This window comes from Aedes aegypti, chromosome 1 (genome assembly GCF_002204515.2).
Source record: "Aedes aegypti strain LVP_AGWG chromosome 1, AaegL5.0 Primary Assembly, whole genome shotgun sequence".
Classification (NCBI taxonomy): domain Eukaryota; kingdom Metazoa; phylum Arthropoda; class Insecta; order Diptera; family Culicidae; genus Aedes; species Aedes aegypti.
The window spans coordinates 264,481,244-264,499,627 of NC_035107.1; the positions used below are offsets into that span (position 1 = coordinate 264,481,244).

Below are 18,384 nucleotides of genomic sequence, written 5' to 3' on the forward strand. Positions count from 1 at the left end.
TCAGCCTCATTTTGCATTTAGGGTTGACAAAATTGGGAAAAAGCTAAATCAGGGAAAAAAAATCGGTAGGTTTTAATTTTTTATTTTAACCTAAGGACTCTATTTTATATGATTTTGTTAGAGTTTTTTTACTTCCATTTTCTACGTACCGTAGCCCGCGTAACATTGGTCAGTTTCTTAAATAGTTATCAAGAATTTCATTAGAATTCCCCCTTTTTTCATAATGGAAATTTCCTTGACTTCCGTGGGCAAAGAGTATCATCGTACTTGCCATACGATATACGAATGCGAAAATCAGCTTTGACAAAGAAAGCTCTCACTTTATAATTGTGGAAGTGCTCATTGAACACTATGCTGAGAAGCAGGCTTTGTCCCAGTTAGAACGTAATGCCAAGAAGAATAATAATAAGAAGAAGATGTGTTACGTTATAAGCGAAATTATTCTGTTTTCCAAGCTAGGAAAAAATACCAAAATTTCCTAAGGGTTCCCCATCTAAAAGTGGGGTTGGGTATTAGACAATTAACAATCATATCGACCTTACCTTTGAAGAAAAACAGCCTCCCACTCTCGACGGCTCGGGCCATTTTCTCCCGGCTGAAAAACCTCCGATCCACGAAACGTGCCACCCCTCGGACAATTTTCCGATCGAACTCGGACAGCTCCGGCAGACCGTTCAGAATACTGCTGTAGCCATAGTTTCCGTTCCTTCCCGCCGGACTGGACACGTTCCTCGAGGTCAAGGCCGGTGAAATTCCCGTCAGAATTTCGTTGTAATTTCGATCCAGCGCATCGTTGACGTAGCTTACGAGAACGGACTCCAGCTCTTCCAGCATTCCGATGTCGGTGCTGGAATTGGAGCTGGAAGGTGCTGCAGTTGAGCTAATTAGATTCAGATTAGTTATGGTTGCTATTGTGGTGTTATTGAGCCGGAGTTCATCGGAGCTTCGGACTGCATGGCTGCCAGGTAACAGGGAAACCGTCAAAGCTAGGAACGCAAAACATATCGTTTGATGTCCGCATCGTCGGAGCAGAGTTCGTCTGCTTTGCCTTCGTCTCGTTTCCATATCTGAATCAAACGAATACTTCCTGAGTTGGCAGTTGGGGTTGAGAAATTTTAATGATGTGTTCAAATCTGAATGCAGAGAACGTTTTCTTCCTGGGATGTATTAGTATGGTGTTCGATTCCTGTTGCAGTTGCTATTGGCTCAATTGAAAGAGCCCCTGGTGAAGGAGATGCATTCGGTGAATTTGTTTGACTTCCGTTCTGTTCCGTAGTCACATGTGTCTTTGAATATTAGATCTGAAACGAAATAGAAAAATACATCTTTACTATGTTGCATAATGCATCGCACGGACAGAAGAAAATATCAAACAGTTTTTTTTGTTCATCGCTTCTAAAGATTTCGGTGAAAATAATTCACAGCGCAACCATATAGACTCCAGTTCTTGAAGTTCACACCCATACTAGCAAAAATCATATTTGGGTTTTGAATAGTGAATCAAATAGTCATCGAATCAGACGTAAAGCAAACATCAAAGCAAAAGCTCTCACAATCGTTTGTTTCAACTTTTGCGGATTGGGATGAACTTCAACTCTCGATAAATCATATATTTTGAACGCAAAATCAAATTTGTTTAATGGTTGGTCTTCGAAAATATAGCAATGTCAACCAACACCGGGAAGGTTTTCGAAAATTGCAATCCAAAGCCTCTGATTTTTTGATCATATCACTTGCCCTTGCGAAGACACGAACTTTCTAGGTAGCCAAGATCATGAGTTAGAGTCTACTGGGCTAAATAACATGCACATTAGCGCCACTTAGCGGCAAAATTGTTAACCAAACAGTGCTTTCTCAAATTTCTTTCAAGCTTCTGAACAACTTTGCAGAAGATGTGAGCTTTTTAAGTGGTCGGGATCATAAGCTAGAAGATGACCAAATTACATGCACACTAGTGGCAAAATAACGCATCTGAACGACATGAGGCTTCTAAAAAATTTGTAGAAAGTAAGGATTTCTAGATACTTGCATCATAGTTTTTAGGTGATGCTAAGCTTTTTGGGAGGTGCTGCAATATTCAACGGACTCGCTTGAAAAAATATTGCAACGCACAGCTGAATATTGAATCACTCTGAAAAGTTTTTGCATCACCTCAAAACAGGAACATCCAAGATCCTATATCTCGAGATGCTGAAGATCTATAATGGTGTGGACTTCAGAAAAGTTGATCAGCAAAAGCAAATAGTTTGGTTCGCCATTTTGCCACTAGGTGGCACTAATGAGCATTTTAAGCAAGTTCTAGCTTGTGATCCTTATGATAGAAATTTCGAGTCTTCGGCAAAGTTATTGAGAAGGTCAAGGATATTCAAAAGGTTTGGTTCAAAATGTTGCCCCTAGGTTGCGTTAGCGAGCATTTAAAAATGAACATTTTAAGCAAGTTCTATCTTGTGATCCTTATGAGATGGAAAGTTCGAGTCTTCGGCAAAGTTGTTCAGAAAGTCAAGGACATTTGGAAGATAGCTATTTTGATTCATAATTTTGCCGTTAGGTGGCACAAGTAAGCGTATAAAAATGAACATCTATCTCCTCATCTAGACAATACAGAAAGTTCGAGACTAAGGACTGTTCATTTTATAAAGTGGACACTTTGGACATGCAATATCTTTTTAATTTATCAATGAAATCGAAATCGGTTTTCTGTACTTCGTTCGACTAATATTGTACAATGCTGTGGTAATAAAAAAGTTACCAAAATAATATGATTTCACACTAATAAGGCACAACGTTTAGAACGGTCGATTTTTGGAGGTTATCAAAATCAAGGATTATTCAAAATCGGCAGGAAAATTCGACAATTTATATTTTTTATTTTCAAAAAATGGTTGTACTTACACAGTTTGAACGAAACGTGTAAATTTCTGAGACATATAATGCACATAATTGGAGCGTGGAATATCATGGATATTTACATGATATGTCATGTAAACTTCAATTATATGTCATGTAATCTAGCAGTATTCTGAGTGATTACATGACATATAACACATTTTTACATGATTTCAAACTGAAATTTACATGACGTCATGTTTACATCGCATAAATGAAGTTTACATTACGTGTAATCTTCATTATTTTTTACTGTGTAGAAAGCATCATCAATTAGAAGCTTGCTAAAAAATATCAATTTATTTTTGGAGAAGCAATTTTGCAGATATCATAAAATCATTTTTTATCATTTTTTTTTTAAAGAAAAATATCTTAAATTTAAATGGAACTGATATGAGTAGAATTTTAAGGTTCAAAGTACGTCCAGACGGAAATAATAATATAGTATTTATAATAAAAATAACTTACGCCTTCATAGAGTTGCTGATTTAGTCCCCACGTCATATTTTAAGCACAATAGAAAAACAAATAATTTATTTTCAGAAGACCACTCAAAGCACAATGACAATCATCAAGATTGGGAACACTGCTTGAATTAAATCAAATTTACTTTGCATGTATTATTTTCAGAATGTGTTATTCTGAGACTACCTATCAAAATATTTTGAGAAAAACGCTTACAGTTTGCTCTAGATCGATAAACATGCGTATATAATTTTAAAAGTATGGGATTTTTCAATAAAACGACCATAGAGAGTAAATTTGGTACCCAAGAATGCGGTTAAAACTCAAGATTTTGCTTTTTTTATACATATATAGTTTCTTTAGTAATCTAAACCAGTTTTGAACACGCTTATTACTTTACTTTTTTGCTGGTAGTAAAAAGATGGTGTATCAGCAAATTTGACCATAAGGAATAGATCACTAAAGTGACTCAGCGTCAGCAACTGATGGAATATTATTGATGTTTTTAAAAGCTCTACCTTAAGTTGAATAGTAAAGGATAACAACATACAATTTGTTCATTAAATTTAGGATTTTTTTCATGCGAAAAATAATGCTTAAACTTGACGAACAGTTTTTCTTAGGAGTTTTTGCAAAAACTATTTAGTTCTTCAACCGAAAGCATTTTGTAAGTTTCTGTATTTTCAGAACATTGTAGAATAATAGCTGAACGATACACAGAAAACCGTTTACGATTTAATCAATAAATAAAAAAGATATAGCATAAACAAGGTGTCCACTTTATAAAATGAACAGTCCTTACCACAAAGTTGTTTATGTGTATGGTCAAGGACATTCGAAATGCAAACTTTTAGTTTCAAATGTTGCCGCAAGGTGGTGCGAGTGAGCATTGATATCGAGAAATGGATCATCCAGTTAGGGCAATTTCATCGGTGGACCATTTTTTTGTCCAAATTTGTATCAAAAATGGATCTGCCAATACCAGTTAAAATAAACCAAACCGCATGCGCATGCACCGGTTGTTGTATTTTTTTCGATCCATTTCTAATGTGATAAAAAATAACAAACAAATAGTGGATTGAACCAATAGAATACTAAAGCTTATAAGAAGTTTTTAGACGGAGTTTTGAAGAAACTCCCGGGGGAATTCCTTTCCGATTCCTGGGAGCATTCGTGAAGGAACATCTGTCGGGATTCCTGGTGGAACTACCAACGGGATTCTTGTAAGAATTTCTGGAGGAACTCCGGAGAAATTCTGGATAAAACACTTCAGGAATTTTTGCTGGAATTCTTCAGGAATTCCCGAACAAATCCGAAGAAGTATCCGGATGAAAAGGGGTCCAGGTAGCCGTTACGGTAAACGCGCAGCTATTCAGCAAGACCAAGCTGGATCCAGAGGAATCGTTGAAAGAGTTTCGAAGAAGTTTCTGGAAGAACTCCACAGGAGTTTCTGGAAGAATATTCAGTTGAAATCCTGATTTAGTTCCGAGGAATTGATAGATGAAACCTAGAGAATTTTCTGGAAGAACTCAAAAAAAAAAAATCCGGGAGGAACTCCGGAGGGATTCCGCGAGGAACTCTGGAGGAATCACCGGAAGACTCCTAGAGGAATTTACGGATAAACTCTCTAGAAATTTCCCAAGGAACTCTGGAGGATTACCCGGAGGAAATGTTTTGATTTTTTTTTTTTTCAAGATTACTAGTTCAACTCCAGAGGATTCCAAAAGAATAACTAGAGAAACTCTTAAGAATTCCTGGAGATATTCTGGAAAAATCTAGGAGGAACTATAGAGGAAATCCAAAAAAAAAATCCGATGGAGTTCCAAAAGAATAACCGGAGGAAATTTTAAGGAATTCCCAAATAAACTACAGGGAAAGTCCATGAGGAACTCTAAAGAAATTTTATAAGAACCTCCGAAAGAATTCCTGCAGGGACTCCAAAGCAATTGCTGTAGGAACTGCGGAATAATATTTAAAAACCTTTAAAGAAATTCCTGCATGAACTCTAGAGAAAATCCAGGTCAATTTTTGCAGAAAATTCCCTGAGGAATTCCTGGAGAAAGTCCTTGAAATTTGGAGAAAATCCCGGAAAAAATCCCCAGACAAATTCCTAGAGAAAATCTCCAAATCTCTAAATATACTGGAAAAATCCATGAAGGAATTTCTGGAGAAAATGCCAGGAAGAATCTTAATGAATGAAATCTCCGGATTTTTATTCTTCTTCTTCTTTTTGGCATCACTTCCTCACTGGTACAGAGCCTGCTTGTCAGCTTGGTGTTCTTATGAACGCTTCCACAGTTATTAACTGAGAGCTTTCCTTGCCAAATGTGCCATTTTCGCATTCGTATATCGTGTAGCAGCAACGATGAAACTCTATGCCCAGGGAAGTCAAGAATATTTCCATCATGAAAAGATTCTGGACCGATCGGGAATTGAACCCAGACACCTTCAGCATGGCTTTGCTCCGTAGGCGCGGCCTCTAACCAATCGGCTAAAAAAGGAAATTTCCGAATAAATGTTATGAAAAAAATCCACGATAAAATTTCTACAGCAAATCCTCGACGGATTTTTTTTAAATGGATTCACCGGAAGAATTTCTCAATGCAATCCCTGTAGGAGTTCTAAGACGATATTTTCAGTGGAATTTCTGGAAAAAATCAAATTTTTGGAAAAATCTCCTGAAGAATAACTAGAGGAACATCCGGAGGAGAGCTCCTTGAAAAAATCCCCTGAATAATTCCTAGAACTGCTAGAAAAAAAAAGACCTCTAGAGGAGTTTCTGAAAGAAATCATTGGAGGAATTTTTAGAAAAAATCCCAAAGAAATTCCTGGAGAAAAACTCAGGATAAATTTTCTGGAAAAATCCCGAAGAAATCTCTGAAGAAAATCCCCGGAAGAATTTCATAATCCCCAGAGTAAATTCAGGACAAAATCCCCTGAGCGATTACTGTAGAAAATTCCCGGTGGAGTTTTTGAAATTATCGGAGGAATTCCTGGCAGAATTTCTGGAGGATATCCTGAAGAAATGTCCGGACAAATTCCAGATTCAACTCTCCAGAGAAATTGCTAATCTCTGGAGTAACTTCTCGTGCAAATCCCTAGAGAAATTCCTGGAAGTAATCTTCGGAGAAATTTTCTGAAAAATCCCCAATGGAATTTGTCGAGAAAACCCGGAGAAATTCCTAGACGAAATCCCAAGAAAAAATTCAGAACAAAATGCCTAGAAGAATTTCTAGAGAAAACTCTCACAGATATTTCCAGATGAATTTCTGGAGCCAATTTCCGGAGCATTTCCTGAAGGGATTCCCGGATGAATTTCTGTAGGAATTCCCCGCAGAAACTTATGGACAAAATCCCCGGAGAAATCCCTGGAGGAAATCCCCAGATTGATACGTGGAGGAAATTCTTGGAGGATTTCTTGGAGGATTTCTTGGAGGATTTCTTGGAGGATTTCTTGGAGGAAATCTAGTCGGGAATTCCTGGAGGAAATCCCCGAAAGAGTTTCTGAAGGAAACCTTCGGAAAAATTTCTATAGTAATTTCTGGAGGAACTCCTGGAGGAAATACCCGGAGGAATTGCTATCGGGAATTTCCTGAGGAATTTGTTGAGAAAATCTCGGAGTAGTTCTTGGGGGATATCCCCGAAGGAATCCTCAAAATCCCCGGAGGAATTCCTGGAGGAAATCCCTCGAGAAATTCCTGGTGCAAACCCTTAAATACTTCTTGAAGGAAATCTTCGGAAAAAAAATCAATGAAAAAATCCCTGCTAAAATTTCTGGAGAAAATCCCCGGAGGAATTCTTAGAAAAAAAATTCAGAAGGAATAAGGAACAAATTCTGGAGGAATACCTGGAGGAAATTCCAGGAGGAAATACACGGAGGTGCTACTTAAGGAAATCTCCGGAGCAATTCCTGGACGAAATCCCCAGAGGAACTTCTGTTGGAAATTCCCTGAAAAATTCCTAGAAGTAATCCCAGAAGGAATTTCTGGAACAAATCGGCGGAGGGATTCCTGGAGAAAATCCCCAGAGGAGATCGTAGGGTATAACCGGAGCAAATTCCTTGAGCAAATTGTCAGATGAGTTTCTTGAGGAATTCCTGAATGAAATCCTCGGAAGAATTTCCCCGAAGAAATCCTTGAAATATCCGGAAGAATTCCTGAAGGATATCTCCTGGTGAAGGATATCTCCTGGTGGAGGAACTTCTCAATGAAATCTCCAGAGGAATTACTAGACGAAATCTCCGGAGGAACTGGTATTGGAAATTCTTTTAGAAATTCCTAGAGGAATCCTTTAAAAAAATCTCTGGAATAATTTCTGGAAAAAAATCCTTAAGAATTCCTGGAGGAAATCTCCGGAAGAATTACTGGACGAAACCCCCGAAGGAATTTATGAATGAAATCCCAGCAAGAATATTTGGAGCAAATCGTTGGAATTTCTTAAGGAAATCCTTGGTTGAATTCCTGGAGCAAATCTTCGTAAGAATTTCTGGAGGAAATCTCCAAAGCAATTTACTGGGAAGAATTCCTGAAGAAAATCCCTGGAGGAGTTCTTAACGGATATCGCCGGAGGAATCCTTGAAATCTTTTAAAGAACGGTTCGGGGTTCGGCAAATTTCAGGATTTCCCGTTTCCCGGGATATGCATTCTGACATCCCGGGATTCACGAAATGAACGCAAAACAATGCCATTTTCCTCAGTATTGAGATTCAATAAAATAGTAAAGCATCATAAGAATAATTACCTTATTTCAGATTTCACGATGCCTTACTATTCTATTGAATTTTAATCCTGAGAAAAAATGACATTGGTTTTCATAGAAATTTGGTTGTTTTTATAAAATTTTGCGTTCCTAAGTAGGAAACATATATTTTTGTTTGTTTTGTGAAGTGTTTTCTCTTCAGCATTAGCTGTTTCTATAAGCCAAGGCTGAGAAAGCAAATCTTAGAGAACACCTGGATCTCAGTCGATAATTTTTAGTAATTAACTTTGAGCATGATTTTCTACAATACCTTCAATGATCTATAATCGTTTCTTTTGTTTTGAAGTTTTTATGACTCTTCAAATGTCAAAGAAAGTCTTATATGTAATATGATTTGTTATAATTAACTTTTTATTCAGGAAAGTAGCGTTATCTTTTATTACATTGTAAAATATTGTTTTGTTAATTCAACAACTTCCATTTCAACCAAATTACTTGTTTCATTGAAAACTTAAGAAATCCCGGGATGCTGGAATTTCTCGGGGCAAGTTTTGATTTTTGTCTCGAATCCCGGGAAAACTAAAATGATTGGGAAATGGACATTCTAGTTGAAATCTTGTAAACAATTGGATCTGGAAGGAATCCTGAAATCCAGGTGGGAATGTTGATAGTTTTATGGGAATTATAGTGAGAATACCTTCTGAAACACCAATTTATATAGAATCTTGCCAAAATTATGAGAATTCTCATCGGAATCCAGTAGGTATTTACCGTCCATCAGAAGGTTTATACAAGAATTATTATTTTCCAACGGAACTGGAAATAGTGTGTTCGAGTGAAGTAATATGAAATGGGACGAATTCCATCCAGAATGAGTCGAATAAAATAAAATCGTGCTCTATAATCTTCGATTTGGATTAAATTTTGCACATATTTTTGGTATGGTAGAGTAAGCGTTTTTCGTAAAAGTGGTTCATTTTAACTCAAAAATAACTTTTGAAAAGGCCCTATAAGTTTTTGGATGACAATATGAGATTCGCGAATAGCTAATGAAAATATCCTATTTATTATTTAATTATCAGGGTTGCAAAATGGTGAGTCGACAACCCGGAAGGAGCGTCCAACATAGCTCTGGACCTCGCAAGTCCCTACCTCACGCTACCACGGGCCAAACGATGACAAAGACCGCCAGCTAAGGTGGTAGCGCAACCCCGGTAAGGTAGTATACCGAATTTCTCACCTACCACGAAAAATGGAGAAAGAAGAAATAACGAACGATATTTTCGGCAACTGACTTGGCAACGATATAAGGATTATGATTGGAAACTTGGTACCTGGAATGTCAGGACGTTAAATGAACCCGGACGAGCGAGCCTTTTGACTCGTGAACTGCAAAAGGTTCGAGTGGGCATGGTCGCCATTCAAGAAGTGCGGTGGCCTAGATCTGGACACCGTGAATTCTGGGCGGTTGATGCCATCGCCAACACTGATTTCAAATATAACATCTACGACAGCGGCGGCGATAAGGCAGAGCATGGAGTCGGTTTCATAGTGATCAGGAAGCAAATGAAACGCGTTATGAAGTGGAAACCGATTAGCGAGCGAATCTGTGTACTAAGGATACGGGGCAAATTCTTCAACTACAGCCTGATCAACATCTATGCACTAACGAACGACAAACCTGATGACGTGAAGGACGCGTTCTATGAAGGTCTTGATAAGGCCTATGGAGAGTGCCCATAACACGACGTGAAAATCGTCATCGAAGATGCGAACGCGCAGGTCGGAAGAGAGGACTTCACTCCGTTACCAATGACAACGGCCTATGACTAGCGACTTTCTCTGCTGCCAGGAGAATGGCCATCAGCAGCACCTACTTTGCACGATAGGATATTCGGAAGCTCACCTGGAGGCATTCAAATAGTGATATTTGCAACCAGATAGACCATACTCTGGTTGATGGCTGACATTTCTCAGAAGTCATCTATGTTAGGAGTTTTAGGGGTCCCAACATTGACTCGGATCACTACCACGTTTTCAGTAAAATTCGAACGCGGTTATCAACCGTAGCGAATTCAAGACAACAGCGAACAATGCGATTCAATGTCCAGTGCTTATCAGCAGACGGTGTTACGAAACCTTAACAATCTATGAGATGCAAACCATAAAGTGGTGGGTGAAACAGGTACTGCTCGAAGACGCCCCAGAAGCGGATGGTTCGACGAGGAGTGCCAGAGGGTGACGGATGAGAAGAACGTGGCCAGACGTCGAATTTTAGTGTCTGGTACCAGGCTGAACAGAGAGCGATGCAGGGAAGCAAGATCAGCCGAGTAGCGAATCCATCGCAGGAAGAAAAAAGAGTATGATGAGAATGCGATAGCCGAGGCGCAAAATTATATGGATCAGAACGATATGCAACGATTCCATGAAACTGTCAATGGTGTGCGGAGAAAGTCAGCGCCGTCTCCCGTCATGTACATCGACCGTGTAGGTAATTTGCTGACCGATAAAACGATGGTGGCTGCCAGGTGGAAAAAGCACTTTGAAACGTTACTGCATGAGGGAACGATAAAGCATCGGAAAACAGAATAAACATCGACAACGATGGTCAAGCTGTGGAGCCTTCATCACTAGATGAGGTTAAGGGGGCGATTAAAGAACTGAATAACAAACTGCTGGGAAGGATTAACTTCGGATCGAACTTCTCAAGCGCGGTGCATAGAGCAATTCACTAAGGATATGGGAGGAAGAAGAACTGCCTACTAGCTGGACGGATGGCCTCATTTGCCACATTCTTCAAAAAAGGACATATATTGGAGTGCGCCAATTATCGAGGAATAACGCTCCTCAACTCGGCGTACACAATAATGTCACGTATTCTGTTCAACAGATTGAGACCGCTTGAAGAGTCCTTCGTCGGCGAATACCAAGCTAGTTTTTGTGAGGGCTGATCGACATCGGATCGAATGTTTACCCTGCGACAGATCCTCGAGAGTCCACTATGGCTTATCAGGTGGCCAATAATCAAAAAAGTGATGTGCCCCAAATTTCAATTCTTGTTCGCCATTTCATTGTAAACATGTCTGCTAAGAAATCCCCAAAATATTAGGGCATGATTTGCATTGCACACTCAGATATGAGATGCCAAAGTTGAGCCTATGAAGAAAAACTTGTTTTTATTAACAAAAACTATGGTTTACTCAAATAAATATAACTTTTTTTCTATAATACTTACGTAAAATGTTTTTACACCATTTGAAAGCTTACAAAAAAAGCTTCCCAGAAACAATAAAAAAATAACAAAAAGCTTCAAAATAGTGGCTTTTATGATGTTTTTTTATAAAGCAGTTAAAAAAATCGAATAAGCTTATAGTTAACACATCGAGTACTTTTTTGTCCCAAGTTGTCCCAGGCTTAAATTCAGTTCCAAGGGTTCTTTGAGATGTAAACTAAAGGATCGTGAAGAGTTTAGCTGCACAAATTTGCACTTTTTTAATTTAAGGCTTTTTGAATTTTTTCAATATTTTTAACCATTTTCTATTGAAAACAGCTAAAAACTAATTCAGAAAATAACTTAATGACGCTAAATCATTCAAATCATCATTTCTATGTATGTTTTAACATTTATAATGATTTGCACAACGTTAATCGCATAAATGGCATATATGCATTATAAGTAACAAAGTTTAATATTTCGCTATAGGCCCTATTCAAAAGTTAGTCTCGAAAACTTGTGTTTGAAAATAAAACATCAAATTTGTATCATAAAACTCATAAATACGACATGAAATGGAAAAAAATATTTTTGGCCGCCAGTCTGTATGGAAACCGCCCATAGTGGAGTCGAGTCGAGTCTACTACACGACACTGAAACTCTAGTGGAATTACATGGTATAGTACTAAATTCGGTTTTTTAATCTACTGATTAGACTGATTCGTGCAACGTCAAATCAAGTATTTGGGTTGCGGATGAGATTTCAACATCCTTCTTAACCTTAGATAGATTGAAGCAGGGCGATGCACTTTAAAACCTATTGTTCAACATAGCGTTAGAAGGAGCTTGCTTGCGTAGGAATGGCACTATTATCACACGTTCGTATATGCTCCTTGGCATACGTGCCTTTTAAAAGGGAGACAACGCGAATTGGGCTCATTATTAATATTACAAAGACAAAGTACATGGTCACTGGTAGACACCGTGGGCCCATAGGTGATGTTGGTAATGAAGTGGTGATATTTTTGTTGAAGTAGTTGAAGAAATTGTGTACCGATACCGATGCGATAATGATATTACCCGCGAGGTAAAAAGACGTATTGCAGCAGCGAATCGGGATTTTTTTCGGACTTCGTAACCAGCTAAAATCCGGCAGCTTACAGATCCAGAGTTGCTTGCTGTCACCATCAACGCTTGAAATTTGATGATTTGTACAGGCCGACTACGATACAATTCGGATCATTCCATATCACATCAACATCATGCTGTCTACTCCATCACCAATGCATTGATGGCGATAGACTATGGATATCACTGATGGGTCAAGTTTAGTCTTAAATTAAGCAAATAAAATGGCAATTTATCAGTACGATAATCTTGATAGTGCTGCAGACGGATTAAAACTGTGTGTTGGTCACTGAAAAACATTGATAGTGTGGTTAATTACCACGTGATCACTCATTCTGCAGTGATTGTGATCTAGAGTGCGATGTCTCATCACCGCAGTTGGTTGTCAGATCAAAGTGATATTTATAGTTCGAAACTGATATTGATAGTTTTAGTCTATCAGCTGATATGACTGATACTGTGCAACTCTGTACAGATCAAGATCAAGAAGATCGCGTTCTACAAGACTCTAATTCTTCCGGTAGCTCTGTACGGCCACGAATCTTGGACGATGAAAGAGGTCGACCAGAGGGCTTTTGGGGTCTTCTTTCAACGTAAAGTACTGCGAACAATACTCGGCAGTAAATTGGACAATGGAATCTGGGGGCGTCGCATGAATCACGAGTAAAACCAAGTCTATAACGAAATGGATATAGTTAAGCGTCTAAAACACGGCAGGTTGCGGTGGGCTGGGCATGTAGCTCGCATGTCGGAAGAACGTCAAGCTAAACTAATATTCAGCAGAGAACCAGGGAGAGGCCGTCGCCTCCCAGGAAGGCCGCGCACCAGATGGCTTTTTGCAGTTGAGGAGGATTTAAGGTCGCTTAACGTTCAGGGTGCCTGAAAGCGATTAGCCCTGGACCGGGTCCAGTTGAAAAAGCTTCTTCGTTCGGCGTAGATTCAACGCAATGGCCCATCAAGTATCAAGTAAGTATTTTTAAATTAATATATTTTGCATTGAACTTGATATAATTAAAAAACGGTTACTGTTATAAATGTGATCAAAATAATCATTATAGTTTTGAATTATTTCAAGATTCTTATTGTATCATCAGAGTGTATTTATTTTGACAAAAAAAAACTTTTGAAATCGACCAAAAGTTGATAAACATTTTTAAAATTTTATACATTATGAAACTTTGTCCCATACATCTGTTTCGTATCAAGATTAAACTGCGGAAATTTTAAAAATATTTAAAATGGAGTTTTTGCATTTTGTAGAATTTGAGTTTTATTTTTTTTTCGTGTAAAAAAAATATATATTTTGACTTTTTTTACTTGTAGTCCAAACGGTTCACTACAATTTTTCATAGAAAATTTTTCTCTAAAATCAACAGTTTTGGATTTTTTCAAATAAATAAATTGCATATAAAAACTTTTGGGCTATTTTCAGAAGTTATTGTTCAGTCGAAATGATCGACTTCTCTATGGAAAACACTAATTTTACCATACCAAAAACATGTGTTTTGACAGTGTTGTCAGATATCCTAGTTTGCTTGAAGAACATACATTTTATTTTTTTGGTCAATAATTGAAATATCTTGATAAAAAGGTAACCCATATGCTTGGTAACACTGCATTTAAATACATAGCTTAAGATGAAACATCTATAAATCCAAAGGTGGCCCCTACTAACGATTTCAAATGCACAAAACTGGATAAATAGTAGGTAAATTTAATGATTCTTATTTTTTGCGTTCTGCTAGTGCACTAAGCCTGTTTTTGGATGCTTCCTTCGCAAGATTAGTTTTAGTACAATCTTGCAATTGGATTCAAAACTGTTTCACCTCAATACATTATAATATATTTTTTATTAGAATTGATTTCAATTTATTATGATGTTCCTTAGTTTGCTCATAATCAAAAAAGGTATTCTAGCAGCACTGTTTGTTTATTATATTAATCAAAGCAGGTCTGAATTAATTCGCTTTGAGGCATGAACTTTCAGTCAAAAATAAATGATATGTGGTTTCATATGAAAAACGTGGAAAAATCAACTCCAGTACGCTGTTCATCGGGATTGGTTAAAAATACCTCGCAAAGATATGTTTTTCGATGGGAAAAATCTATTCTTTTATAATTTTTGAAATAAAAAATATACTTATTTAACGAAAAATCAATTTAATGAATTTAATATTGGAAATACATATAATTGGCAACACTGTATCAACAAAAATCACGACTTCTCGAACAATTTGCTTCATAAATACTGAAGGTCATTTTTCATCACGGCGGTGGTCCGATATACTACCAGATAGGCTGTGGACACAGTGCGCATCGTACCTTCGTGCTGTGCGTACACGAATTCTCTCTGCTCTTGGAAGTTTTCTTAAAAACTACCTAAAGCAATAAAACAGTACTTTTCAGTGCTACAAAAACAGTACATTTCAGTGCTAAAATTAAAAACGGTACTTTTCAGTGCTACTAAAACAGTACTTTTCAGTACTATTTTTTCTACTATTGATCCCTTTACGATCCTTGTTTGGACCCGTGCCTTCGATTTTTCGTTGGACCCGTTGGCGAAAGCTAGCGGTGGTAATCCTTCTTGGACACCGTCTTGGGAAAAAACCTCTCGAAGGTCACGTCTTCTTTCGTTTATTAACTAAACATGGTATCAACAACAAACAAAAGGAAGGGTGAATCTCTGAATTCACTACTTCCTTCCAAAAAAGTGGGTTTTAAAACTGTCACTACACGTGGCAAGAATGGAAGAAAGGACGTTTCCCCGGAATGCGAACTTTCTTCCAAGGGTGAAATGAATAATTGTATCGAAATGAGCAATCAGTTCGATGCTCTAGACAAATTTTCCGAACGCCAAATCGAAGCAGCCTCTAGCCCAGGCCCTTTGATTCAAGTGAGGAAGCAAAGAGTGCCGCCTATCGTGGTCAGTTGTTCCTAATTTGAGGGATTTAGGCAGCAGATCTTGAACTCCATTAGGGGAATCAAGGTTTCCTTCCAAATCGCAAAGAAAGGAGACTGTCGCGTTTTACCGGAAACTCTTAAAGATCGTGAGCTTCTTCTCAAACATCTTGAAGAGAAGAAGCACAAATTTTTTACTTATGACGACAAAACTGAACGTTTGTTCAAAGTTGTCTTGAAAGGTCTCTCAAGTGACTATAAATCACCTGAAGAGATCAAAAATGGAATAAATGATATACTTGGATTTTCCCCAGTCCAAGTAATCATTATGAAAAAGAGAACCCAATCTGGCATTGTTCGGAAAGGGCTTTCTCAAGAATTTTATTTAGTTCACTTTAACAAAAAAGAACTAAATAATATCAAAGCTTTAGAAAAAGCAAAACTTTTGTTTGATGTCCGTGTGACATGGGAACATTTCCAGAAACCTGGAGGAAATTACCAGAACCCCACTCAGTGCCGTCGGTGCCAAAAGTGGGGTCATGGTACAAAAAATTGTCGCATGGATGCTAAATGCATGATTTGCGGAGGTTCTTCTCACGCCAAAGACGTCTGTCCAGTGAAGGAAGATACCACCAAATTCATATGTTGTAATTGCGGGGCTAACCATAAGTCCAATTTTTGGAATTGTCCTTCACGCAAAAGGGTCATTGAGGCTCGTGCCAGGCAGATGAAAGATAATATCCGTTACGATAACGGTCGTTTCCGGAATTTGCCTGGTAGAGTATCGAACAATGCTCATTTTTCAGTTAACGATCGCTTGATCATGAATCATACCCATCAGGAAGATCATAATCATGCTCATTCACAAACTAATTTTAATCCGTCGGGTAGCCGTTCGAATCTTTCTATTTCGAATGTATCTACCCACGGTAAATCCTTTGCCGATATCGTAGCAGGAAATTCGAACTCCTCCCCTGTTCGATCCATGGGTACCCATTCTACTTGTTTCAAATCAAATGGAAAAAAACCCTACCGCCACAGGTAATTCCGCTTCTTCGTCTACCGGAAATTCCAATGGGAAATCACATGACATGTCTGCCTCTGATTTTAATTTTCTAACTGAACAATTGAATCTAATGATTGATGCAATGTTCAAAGCCAGCACTATGACTGAAGCTGTCCAAGTAGGTGTAAAATTTACAAATCAAATTGTTATTGGATTACGTTTTTCTAATGGATCCAAATAATAATTTAAATATTTTAAATTGGAATGCTCGTTCTCTGAACTTGTAAAGAGGACGAGCTGTTTAATTTTCTTACGGTTAATAACGTGCATATAGCAGTTTTTACCGAAACGTATTTAAAACCTGGATCTAAACTCAAAAGAGATCCTAACTTTTTTGTTTATCGTAATGATCGACTTGATGGGGCATGTGGGGGAGTTGCAATCATCATTCATAGGCGTATAAAACATCAACTGTTTTCGTCATTTGAAACTAAAGTTTTTGAAACTTTAGGTGTTTCTGTTGAAACACAATTTGGTAAATATACTTTCATAGCTGCCTATTTGCCTTTTCAATGCTCTGGGCAGCAAGTTAATTTGCTCCAAACTGACTTGCGTAAATTGACTCGCAATAAGTCAAAATTTTTTGTCATTGGTGACTTTAATGCCAAACATCGGTCATGGAATAATTCTCAAAGTAATTCCAACGGCAGAATTTTATTTGATGAGTGCTCTTCAGGATATTTCTCAATTCAATACCCTGATAGCCCCACATGTTTTTCCTCTTCTAGAAATCCATCTACGATTGATTTGGTCTTAACCGACTCTAGTCATCTTTGTAGCCAACTGATTACTCATGCTGATTTTGATTCTGATTATGTCTCTGTTACATTTCAAATATCCCAAGAAGCGATTCTCAATCCTATCAGCTCCACTTTCAATTATTTACGAGCCGACTGGAATATATATAAAACGTATGTTGACTCCAATCTTGATGTTAACATTTCTTTAGAAACTAAACTTGATATTGACAATGCTCTTGAAACCTTAACAAATTCCATTGTTGAAGCCCGGAGCATTGCAATTCCAAAATGTGAAGTAAAATTTGAATCCGTGATTATAGACGATGATCTTAAACTCTTGATCCGTCTTAAAAACGTGAGGAGAAGGCAATTTCAACGCACTCGCGATCCTGCTATGAAAATTATATGGCAGGATTTGCAGAAAGAAATCAAGAAACGTTTTGCTCAATTAAGAAACAAAAGTTTTGAAAACAAAATTTCTCAATTGGACCCTGGCTCTAAGCCCTTTTGGAAATTTTCGAAAATCTTGAAAAAACCTCAGAAGCCAATACCGGCATTGAAAGAGGAAAACAAATTATTACTAACTAATTGCGAAAAAGCTCAAAAACTTGCTATGCAGTTTGAAAGTGCGCACAATTTTAATTTAGGACTTACTAGTCCAATTGAAAATCAAGCTACTCAGGAGTTCGAAAATATTCTCAATCAAGAGAACGTTTTCGAAAATGCCTGGGAGACTGATTTGGAAGAAGTGAGAACTATTATTAAAAAATTCAAAAATATGAAAGCTCCTGGCGATGATGGAATTTTCTACATCCTCATCAAGAAACTTCCAGAAAGTAGCTTATCATTTTTAGTTGATATATTTAACAAATGTTTTCAATTAGCATATTTTCCTGACAAATGGAAAAATGCTAAGGTTGTTCCAATTTTAAAACCAGACAAAAATCCTGCAGAAGCTTCTAGCTATCGTCCAATCAGTTTGCTTTCCTCCATCAGTAAACTTTTTGAAAAGGTTATTTTGAACAGAATGATGGCCCACATCAACGAAAATTCAATTTTTGCCAATGAACAGTTCGGATTCCGCCATGGACATTCGACCACTCATCAACTTTTACGTGTAACAAATTTGATCCGTTCCAACAAATCTGAAGGCTATTCTACTGGTCTTGCTCTTCTAGACATAGAAAAAGCATTCGACAGTGTTTGGCATGAAGGTTTGATTGTAAAATTAAAAAACTTTAATTTTCCAACATACATTGTTAGAATAATTCAAAGTTATCTGTCAAATC

At 37.6% G+C, this 18,384-nt stretch overlaps 1 protein-coding gene across 3 annotated transcripts in view; it reads right to left on the reverse strand.

The window, feature by feature from the left end:
* LOC5573637 overlaps positions 1-18,384 on the reverse strand; it is a 283,372-nt gene that overhangs the window by 60,614 nt on the left and 204,374 nt on the right. For all 3 annotated transcript variants that reach the window (XM_001660914.2, XM_021837699.1, XM_021837698.1), the window contains one exon: positions 543-1,301. In XM_001660914.2, the coding sequence (XP_001660964.2) occupies positions 543-1,065 (523 nt within the window). In that variant the 5' untranslated portion in view covers positions 1,066-1,301. The remainder of the gene's footprint in view (positions 1-542; positions 1,302-18,384) is intronic.